Source organism: Chironomus tepperi, unplaced genomic scaffold, assembly GCF_022539635.2.
Source record: "Chironomus tepperi strain 1889 unplaced genomic scaffold, CSIRO-AGI_Ctep_v1 contig_446, whole genome shotgun sequence".
Taxonomy (NCBI): Eukaryota; Metazoa; Arthropoda; class Insecta; order Diptera; family Chironomidae; genus Chironomus; species Chironomus tepperi.
In genome coordinates this window covers 1-9,532 of record NW_027226568.1, presented here as the reverse complement: position 1 = coordinate 9,532, position 9,532 = coordinate 1, and the positions used below count along the sequence as shown (strand labels likewise).

The following is a 9,532-nucleotide window of genomic DNA, read 5'->3' as shown; positions in this document are numbered from 1 at the left end:
AAAGCGAGTAAGAGAACAAAACGAACACAGTCTTCACTCCACAGTAGATGAAACCACCAGAACTTGAGCTTCCAACACATCATTTTCAAAAATTCTATAAGATGAATCTGGGATTGAATAATAAAGGTGACACCGCTACAACGGAAAATATGTCATCCCAACTTACAAATAATAACTATATAAACAGAGAAATTCTCCCGGTCTCTTCAAACGAGATTTTGATAGCATTAATCATATTGATCGTATTAAGAATTCTGGACTTACTGCTAAAAGGCTTTAATGCCTACAAGAAGAAGCTGAAAAAAGTCGTATATGAGAAGGCAATAGCATCAACCAACCCATAAAGATGTAAACCATGGGGACATGGTTCAAACTAGGAGGGGAGGGATTAAATATCGTCAATTCTCTCAGTCTACCAACTCGCTCACTCTCACGCTCGCTTCGTTTCGAATGTAATTGAAATAATTAATAAAGTAAAGAGTCTTTGATTTACAATTGAAATAGCTGGTCGCCTTTTATTTTCGGCATATAATTAAGTCTAAAGCTTATATTTTCAGCCTTATTTACAGCTAACACATAACTTATCCATCTAATATATTAACAACATTTGATTGAGGAGGAATTAAGCATATAGGCTTAATATATGAACTGAATGTGACATTTTCTTTCAAAGTCAGCATTGCAATATCTGCATCATGTGACTTTGATGTTACATTCCAGTCTTCATGAATATTTATACATGAAATTTTAGAATAAACTCGTCCAGGTTCATCTACACTAAAGTTATGTCCACCCAAAACAACTGTAATATCATTTGTTGTAAACTTGTGGTGATCATCCTTGCCGTGTATGCAATGAGCAGCTATAATAAAATTAAAACATTTATTAGTATTATTAATATAAGAATCATATTCACACCAAATTTTCAATTTGGTCTATCACTGAAACCACTTTTTTTGTTTTGCTGGATTACCCTAAGGGAATTGCCCCATATAGCCCCCACAAATTTATGCCTAACTTTTAGTAAACAAAAACCCAACGTTAATTTTGTACGGTTTTTAGCACTCGAAATTTGAATAAAATGTTAACGGTAAAAACACAAAATTTTTATTGATAATATCAATTGATATTTACTGAATTAATCATGTATATTACCTGAGAGTTATCAACCAATTAACTGGTAAAATCAAATTACTTACTTACTTACTTACTTACTGAAACCATGCTCCGACTTGGAGCCTAGGTTATTACAAAAGGCCTTCCATCTGACTCTGTTACTGACCATATCACAAAGCTTGTATAAATTCTCTGTTTTGACATCTAATTGACATTCCCGCCTTACTGGCGTGAAATTTTTTTCAAGCAATCCAAACTGCACATGTTATACTCCATTCAAATAATTTTAATTAATGTGTAAGTAATAATTATTTATCACATTCATTTAAATCACAAATTTATTATTTTGTTCAAATTGATTTTTGTTTTTAATTCTTACTTTTCTGTACAGTTTTCTGATCTACGTATGGTGTGAATATTCCATGAAGCGTGATCCACTTCATTACTAGTTTGTCAAAAGAATTTGTAATTTGATCGAGTTGAATCTCACCTGTCAGCACAAACTTATTTGTCAAAAGTGTTCCTCCACAAAATTTAATTCCTTTTTTATTCATCAGCACAGCCGCCCTGTTAAGAGAGAATTTTTTTAATTTTTGGGAGAATTTTTGAGATTAAATTTTTTGTTTTCTCACCAGGGGAAATGCCCACGTACGGCATAATCACCTCTGTAAATGTACGATTGTCCAACTGCAATTCTCCCACAGGTTCCCTAAGCTATTATTGACATGTTATTAACATTTACTAACCCAAATTAGATAAATAATTTAAAAACTTACAGCAAAAAAATAAAAAAAAAAAATATTTTTCATCACAATTTAATTATTGATTTTAAATTGTCAGGCACAAGCTACATACTTCAGTATTTTGAGCTAATGTTGGCATTAAAAGCACAAATAATCCACAAAATATTAAAAATTTCATTTTACAGTTCATCCTTAAACAGGTTTAATCACAAATATTCCAATTTTATGACTGATTACTGACCGAGAGAGGAGATAAGCTTCTGAAAAATAATTAAAGTCAATTGAGTAAATCTCTTATAAATTTTTGTCATTTTTTGGAGGTTCTAATCATTTATTTTCAACAAGATTATCAAGTTACTCGATGTACTCAAGTATAAACACATTAATCGTTCTCCTTATTTCCCCTCAAAGCTTCTTGCATGTCTTAAAAATGAGAATTTCTCCTCATTTAATTCTTAATTTATATAAATTAGAGTCAGTCATTATCATTTCTGTGAGAATCGATGAGATTAAATGTAAAGAGCTTAACTCTTACCAAGTATGGTGGGAAACAGGGAGCGTAGCTTAGAGCGGAATGACAGGCACAAGGACAAATGACCTGACTTAAATTGATAATTTCAATTTAAATTTTTTGGATATTTTTATTTATTTTAGCTCAAAATATAAAATAATTGAAAATTGAAATGGAAAGAACTGCTTAAGGACCGAATCCTCCGGTGATGGAATGGTAAGGTACAGCACGGTATAGGTACAGCAATTGTGCCCCTATAGAACGATGTAGAAGTGTGATGGTACTAATGCTGCATAATTGGTGCACTGCACTTTGTCATACCAGGCTTGTACCTCACCATTGGTGTATCTATACCATATTGTACAGTACAATCACCGGAGAAATTGGTCCTAGATTTTCAAATGATTATTTGAGTACAAAAAAGCAATAAAAAAAGGATATTTAACACGTCCATTACGTAGCGCTCTTAGGGAGCATGGGGGGAAGGGATAATCAGGGGACGGCTCCTAACCAGCTTTATGAGACAGTACAATACATGTCATACTTGTAAATGTCCTTCATATCTGAAATAGGATTAATTTTTAATTAATATCAATATATGTGCAGTGTTGGCAGGACCATTTGTGGGTTCGACTACTTGACTGTCTGTCTGAAGTCTAGCACTCAATGAGTCAAACTCTCAAAGGTCCCTACCAATTCTGCCTATGTTCCCACTTACTTGGTCGATAGTAGTCATAAAACTTGATAGTTAGCGGTTTGTAGTAACTCTCTACATTTGGATCTTTAACAACTGTAATTTTTTGGGTATATCCTCTATTTTTTTCTTTGTTGCTGAAATGGAAGACCAAAGTAGTTTCATGATTTTTGTATCCAACAGCCTGAAAAACGACAAATTTAGAATTTTCAGTTTAAAATATAATTTGGAATTCTTACTTCTCGAGGATCCTTATAATGAGTATATCCAACTGGTAAATCAACTTCTAAGGTTAAAATGCTGTTTCCTAAATCTCGATCAGATGTTCTAAATTCATATTTGACTTCAATATCTAATGTGTCTACCCATTTTCCTTTCCTCACAACTGTTTCAACATTTGAGATGGAATTACTTACAATTGTGTCGTTAAGAGTTTCCTGATATAGATTTATATATCCTAGATCTTGGTCACGTGTACTCAAGTTGTCATTTAGATCAATCAGTCGATATTTGATGGATTCTGATGACTTAACAGAAGTGCTAGCATTATTGACATAAAACACAAATGGTCTCGGTACATTTTTTCGATATTTTGTATAGTCATAAAGTGCTTGTAGACCCAAAACTGTATCGTATGGTGAGAAGAAGGCTCCGTCAGCATTTCGGTATTTTAACAGCCATTCAACTTGTTCTTTTGGATCTTGATTGACCAAAATTTTGGCACGAATTATGTAAGATAAAGACTGAACAAACAATGAGTAATGCTTTAAGTATCTCCTTGGGCTTTTGTAGCCATGGTTGAGTTTGCTTAGGAAATATCTTGCATTTTCATGATTACCATTGAGTGCACATAGGTAAGCAGTCATACTGATAAGATGGTCACCTTTGTATACACTTGAATCTCTGCTACTTCTGTCCAATAAATAGTTTAGTGATTTCCTAATCTGATTTGAGTATCGATTCCTGTATTGAGGATTTTTGGACATTGTTTCAACAATCGATGCTATTTGAATGTATTTCCGAACTGATGGACTAATATCCTTGTGATCATCAAATGCAGCATTATATGAGAATTCTCCTGAATTATACTGTTGCTTTTTGATATAGTCGAGTGTTTCAGAAACCAATGTCGATGCATCAAAGTATCCTGTAGTCTTGGCATCAATCAGAACTCCAGCGATAAAAGCCAACTTTCTAAGATTTTTATTACGATTTGGCATATTTTTAAGAATATTAACAACTTCTGTTCCATTTTCATTAATTCTATTTTTTGCGTCTATTGCCTTTGGATGGCTTGGATTTCCAATAAAATCGAAATAGTTGGAGATTATGACATCTGTTGCGAATTTCAAAACTATTTCTTCTTCGAGGTACATTGACTGTCGATTGCTAAAAGAAGAATTGATAAAATAACTCAATTATTGATGATTCATGTCAGGGATTTCAATGTAGGGATTATCTTGGGATTATCATGGATTGAATCAGACATAACATTTACTTACCAAACTTCCTCCAATCCAAATAATGCTGGTCCAAGTAAATTTCCATGAACGCCTACAAATGTAGGATTTGTGCTTATATCTCCAACCTCATTTTCAGTCACGTTAATATAACTGTTCGGTTCATCTTCTACCAATCGAGTGCTGATTAATGACGTCTTTAATTCCTTCGAGTCTTTTACATCAATTAATTTATCAGTTTCAGCTGAAACTTGACCGTTAAATGTTGCTTTTAACTTGATTTGCTCAAGACTTTTGGCACTGATATAAAATTGACGGGATATTGATGGTTTTTGTGGTGTTAAAGTGACTGGAAATTGTATACCTGACACAACTTTTGTATCGATACATTTTTTGTAGCCTTTCTGTGAAATTTCATTGCCTATGTGTAAGTATCCATCCACAGCAGTGATAACAATAGTTCCGCTTATTGTAAAGGTTGGATTTAAGTTTTCAGCTATGACAGTTATTTTGTGCATCTCATCCGTTTTAATTGATGTTGTTCCAGACAGTTGTAAATCCACTTTATGCTTAATTGTTCCTTTAACTGATATTTCAGGCTGTGTTTTAACAACGGTTAAACCTTTTGTTGGATGTACAGAAATACCCAAAATTCGCCATGTTGCTGTTATGTCTGGAAATTTAATCTGTTTTGTGTGTGGCTCACTAGTATTGGCAGTGTACTTTAATTCCGGTACCAATTCTGGATAATATTTTTGAACTGATTCAAGACTTCTTTTGTCCCTTTGTGGCTGTTTGACTGACTCATCAATGTCGTTAAAACCTGATCTCGATGATAAAGTATTTCCATTTTTTAGCGGTTCCAATATAAAGGCATTCAACTTTTCAAAATGATAATTTTCAGGCAACGGATGCTTTTCATTTAAATAATATGTAATTTCATCATAAATTGATGTTCTGGAGATTTCATTGTCTCGACTAATTAATGCTGACTTGGTATTTATAGCTATCAGGTAGACACGTGATCCTTCTTCAGTTTTTACTTGGATATCAGTTGGTGTTTCAGGCTCTGCCGTTTCAGGCGCTGTTATATCAAGCTTTAAAGGAGATTAGAATTAGAATTAGATATAAATTGAGGATTAACCAGTTATAGCGTGATTTGTGCTTTAGGATACTGGAAGTTGATTGCTTGGTCTATCAATCCTTGACCATAAAGATACAATTCATTCTATAGACTATGATATATAGCTTAATCTAGAATAGACTGCCTTAGACAGTTCCTAACAAGCAGAGAACATGCTGTCATGGAGTTTATGATCCATGAACCCATCATGGCATCTCCATAATACTGCCAAACTGAGTTCAAGAGCTGATTAAGAGCCTTAGAATACGTCAAATGCTATATTCTCATATAATAACAAGCAGAGCTCGCAGTCGACCAAAATTTACTTGGAGTTGGGTCGATTTTTCCATAAAAAAACTCAAGTCGACGTCAAACTCTGATAACAAGCAACCAATCCAATAACCCAATAATCTAATAATCATTAAACTTACAGAATTATCAACAGAAAATCCAAGACTAATCGAAAATTCATCATAAACTAATTCACCGCCATTTAATCGAGAATAAAATATAAGTCCACGTGCTTCAGGCTTCATGTCATTTGTTACTTCCATGTTGATGTCATATAAATCATGTCCTACTGAATCTGAGAAGGTTTCTTGCATCACAACACCATTTAATCCAAAAACAATCAAGTGAAGTTCCTCCATTTCTTCCGTTGACTGAACCTTTATACGAACTTTTGATCCAACTGATGGACTGAAAGAGACAATAGAAAAGTAAGTGAGGTTGCAGTAGATTTAATAATATTCTGAGCAACACAATGCACCCGAACAGACATAGAGCACACATTTTCAGATAATTGAGTATCCTTAAGTAGAATATTGATTAATTATACTCATGAACACGCTCATTTAGGTAATTTAGGGTCCTAGTAGAGGATGTTCGGGGGTAAGGACATATCCTGGAAAGGTGGGGATAGGGAATTGGATTCAATTTGCTAGGGCTTTTTCAAGGCATTACCATTTGGTATTGGCAACTCAAACATTTTTAGGTATATGATAGTTTGAACCCTAAAACCCCTTCCATTAGGTACACTCGTGATTAACAAGCCTGACAATAAGTAGCAAGGATGCCTTAATAACTATATACCTTTTTGTAAGGACGGTAGCCTGCATATACTCGTTAGCACCTGGAAATACCGCGACTTCTTCCGTATGCTTTGTATCTGCAATTTCCATCAAAATTTGAATCTTTCTCGTGTCATGACTCGGTTCCAAAAAGTAGACAGTTTCACCATTTTTGAGATTTGTATGGAAAATTTTCTCATTTTCTGTGTTGCTTCTTGATATGTATTTGATGGTTGTTACTAGCTGATTAAATTCATTTTCTGGTTTACCATCAAGTGTCTTAACACGGGCTTTTATTGTATATTTATAGCTAGGCTTAAAGTACTTCTTTCTAATGATTTGAATTGTATTTTTGCCTTTATATCTCATGAGGATTTCCTTCTCAACAGTTGTAGTTTTCCCTGTTGATGTTTGAGTGACAATTGCTGTAAATTTAAGTTTCATATCAGCCGTTGGGAATCTTATGCTTAAATCTTCCTGTATGTCAAGTGCAAAGACAGTTTTGGTTGTTTTTAAGTCTTGACTCTTTACAAGCTTGGTGATCTCACTGATGGATGCATTTACAAATTTAGCATCTAAATGTATACTTGCACTTCTTCCGGATGCTTCCTTTGTATGCAGAATCAGATAAATTTTACGATCGACAAAGGCAACAGCATCTTGGACTTCTATAAACACTTCGTCGTCATATTTGTTTTGTTGCTGAATTTGAAATGATTTTGAGACTTTACGGTTGTCAACTTCAACATTTATGGTCCATAAACCAGGACGTGCTGTTTGTGGAATGGTTGCATTTCCTTCATAAACACCAAATTCGTCAATTTTATCAAGGCTATCAACTTTGATTCTGGCGCTTGGATTATCAGCTTTAGTAATGGTTGCTGTCATAGTTCCGTGATTCTGTAGTGGAATTAGCTTACGATCAAGAACAAATGCTTGAAATTTAAATAATTCTCCAGCTTTATAGATCGGTTTATCAAATTGAATGAAGATAATTGGACTTTTTGCCATGTTAATCAGATCAACTGACTGTTCTCCATGTCCATTCACTTCTACAGACAATTCAGGATAGTTGGGAAGAGATGATGGAGTCTGAAAGGAATGAACAAATAATGATGATTAAATTGTGATGTTTTTATTGATCGGCATCGAGTCATTAAGACACCGAGACACAGAGAAATCGAGATACAGAGACACAATGCCACAGAGCTACAAAAACACAGTGCCACAGAGCCACAAAGACACTGAGACACAGAGACACAGTGCCATTAAAACACAGAGACACAAAGACACAGTGATACAGTGCCACAGAAACACAGAGTCACCGAGACATTGAGTCACCGAAACACCGAGTCACCCGGTGACATCGAGTCAATTATATAATAATTTGATTAACTTACTTCAAAAGTTGCTTTATCAAATGATCTGTCGTCTAAATCTTTAAAAGTCATCCCATTGTTTTGACCAATATCAATATTAATTACTGCATCATTGCTTTGGCTTGTTACAAGAAATGCTGAATAATTTGATTCGGGTAATATAAATCGGGATCCAATAACGGCTATATGCTGACTAAAATAAGATGAAAAATATATTAGAAAATTAGTAATGAATGGATAGCATTTAACAGTAGCCGAACTTGAAATCAACTTTGAGTTTTGTATGGATTCAAGTCTCAACAAATCTTGAGACACTTTCATGAAATAAAAATATCATCCTAACGTGAAATTTGCTCAAACTATGTGACAAATGGAGAATGTCTTAGGAGCAATGCTACAATAAGTAAGTACCACATTAGTGGTGAACATATATTGTACCTTTCTAAAGAAATCAGCCCAAGAGAGAATTCTTGCTTTTGGTAGATTATATTTTTAATCCATTCATGAAATTTTATGACATTTGTGAACACTGCATAGTTGTAAGTATCACAACCTTCAGGATCTGCGATTGACGCTGACACAATTCCTCGAAGATAATGAACTCCACGGTATTTTACAAATAATCCATTTCCACTATCATGACAAACACCGGATCCATTACGATCACCAGCACAAAAAGTTCGACGACTTGGCTTGGTGACAAAGTATGATTTGTATAAAAGCATTCTTCATTGCTTATTCAATTAGCATTTTAACATATTTTAGACCATTTTCAAGGTTTCGATTTTCATTGAGTCCATATCCGACTGCATATCCATGTGATATTTCAGTAATATTTGATTCAGGAGGAATTAAGCATATAGGCTGAATATATGAACTGAATCGGACATTTTCTTTCAAAGTCAGCATTGCAATGTCTGCATCATATGACTCTGATGTTACATTCCAGTCTTTATGAACATTTATAGTTGAAATTTCAGAATAAACTCGTCCAGGTTCCTCTACACTAAAGTTATGTCCACCCAAAACAACTGTAATATTATCAGTCGTATACTTGTGCAGATCTTCCTTGCCGTGTATGCAATGAGCAGCTACAGTGAGAAATAGGAAAACATTATAATGTGTTAAGAACAAGATCCAGTAAGAATTAAATACAACAAATGTATGAATTTCCTCATTTAACGGACTTTTGTAATTTAAACTTTTCAACGGTTACAACAAATTCAAACTTTGATCAGAAAATATTGTTAAACATTGATAAACATTTGTAAAAACATGTAAAAACATTGCAAAACACTCCAAAAACATTTAAAACTATTAAAAAACATTGTAAATACATTGAAAAACATTGAAAACAATGAAAAAACATTTTAGGAACATTGTCATACATTAAAAAATATTTAAACAACTTAAAAATGTTTGTAAAACGGTGGCTT

At 33.8% G+C, this 9,532-nt stretch overlaps 3 protein-coding genes across 3 annotated transcripts; all 3 read right to left on the bottom strand.

Annotated features, from left to right (window-relative positions):
- Positions 1–483: 483 nt before the first annotated feature.
- On the bottom strand, positions 484–2,078 carry LOC139098560 (coagulation factor X-like). The gene is made up of 4 exons (XM_070650784.1): positions 1,972–2,078; positions 1,749–1,825; positions 1,607–1,683; positions 484–862 (listed from the first exon to the last, which is right to left on the bottom strand). The coding sequence occupies exons 1-4, from the start codon at positions 2,047–2,049 to the stop codon at positions 582–584; spliced, it is 513 nt and encodes a 170-aa protein (XP_070506885.1). The 5' UTR covers positions 2,050–2,078; the 3' UTR covers positions 484–581.
- Positions 2,079–2,480: 402 nt separating this feature from the next.
- LOC139098561 (thioester-containing protein 1 allele R1-like) lies at positions 2,481–8,821 on the bottom strand. The gene is made up of 8 exons (XM_070650785.1): positions 8,535–8,821; positions 8,118–8,289; positions 6,740–7,809; positions 6,079–6,346; positions 4,567–5,621; positions 3,304–4,453; positions 3,089–3,248; positions 2,481–2,933 (listed from the first exon to the last, which is right to left on the bottom strand). Exons 1-8 carry the CDS (start codon positions 8,819–8,821, stop codon positions 2,887–2,889), a joined length of 4,209 nt encoding a protein of 1,402 aa, XP_070506886.1. The 3' UTR covers positions 2,481–2,886.
- Positions 8,822–8,831: 10 nt separating this feature from the next.
- On the bottom strand, positions 8,832–9,187 carry LOC139098559 (serine protease gd-like; the record flags this gene model as incomplete). The annotated part of the gene is made up of 1 exon (XM_070650782.1): positions 8,832–9,187. A coding segment is annotated over one exon (356 nt), but the record flags the coding sequence as incomplete, so codon positions are not given.
- Positions 9,188–9,532: the final 345 nt, after the last annotated feature.

Coding starts and splice junctions, on each gene's coding strand:
- LOC139098561 (XM_070650785.1), bottom strand. CDS start 8,821: ATGCTTTTATACAAATCATACTTTGTCACCAAGCCAAGTCGTCGAACT. Junction 5,622..6,078: donor GATTTTCTGTTGATAATTCT/GTAAGTTTAATG, acceptor TCTCCTTTAAAG/CTTGATATAACAGCGCCTGA. Junction 2,934..3,088: donor TTATGACTACTATCGACCAA/GTAAGTGGGAAC, acceptor ATCCTATTTCAG/ATATGAAGGACATTTACAAG.
- LOC139098560 (XM_070650784.1), bottom strand. CDS start 2,049: ATGAACTGTAAAATGAAATTTTTAATATTTTGTGGATTATTTGTGCTT. Junction 1,684..1,748: donor GTACGTGGGCATTTCCCCTG/GTGAGAAAACAA, acceptor CTCTCTTAACAG/GGCGGCTGTGCTGATGAATA. Junction 863..1,606: donor AAATAAGTTTGTGCTGACAG/GTGAGATTCAAC, acceptor ATTTTATTATAG/CTGCTCATTGCATACACGGC.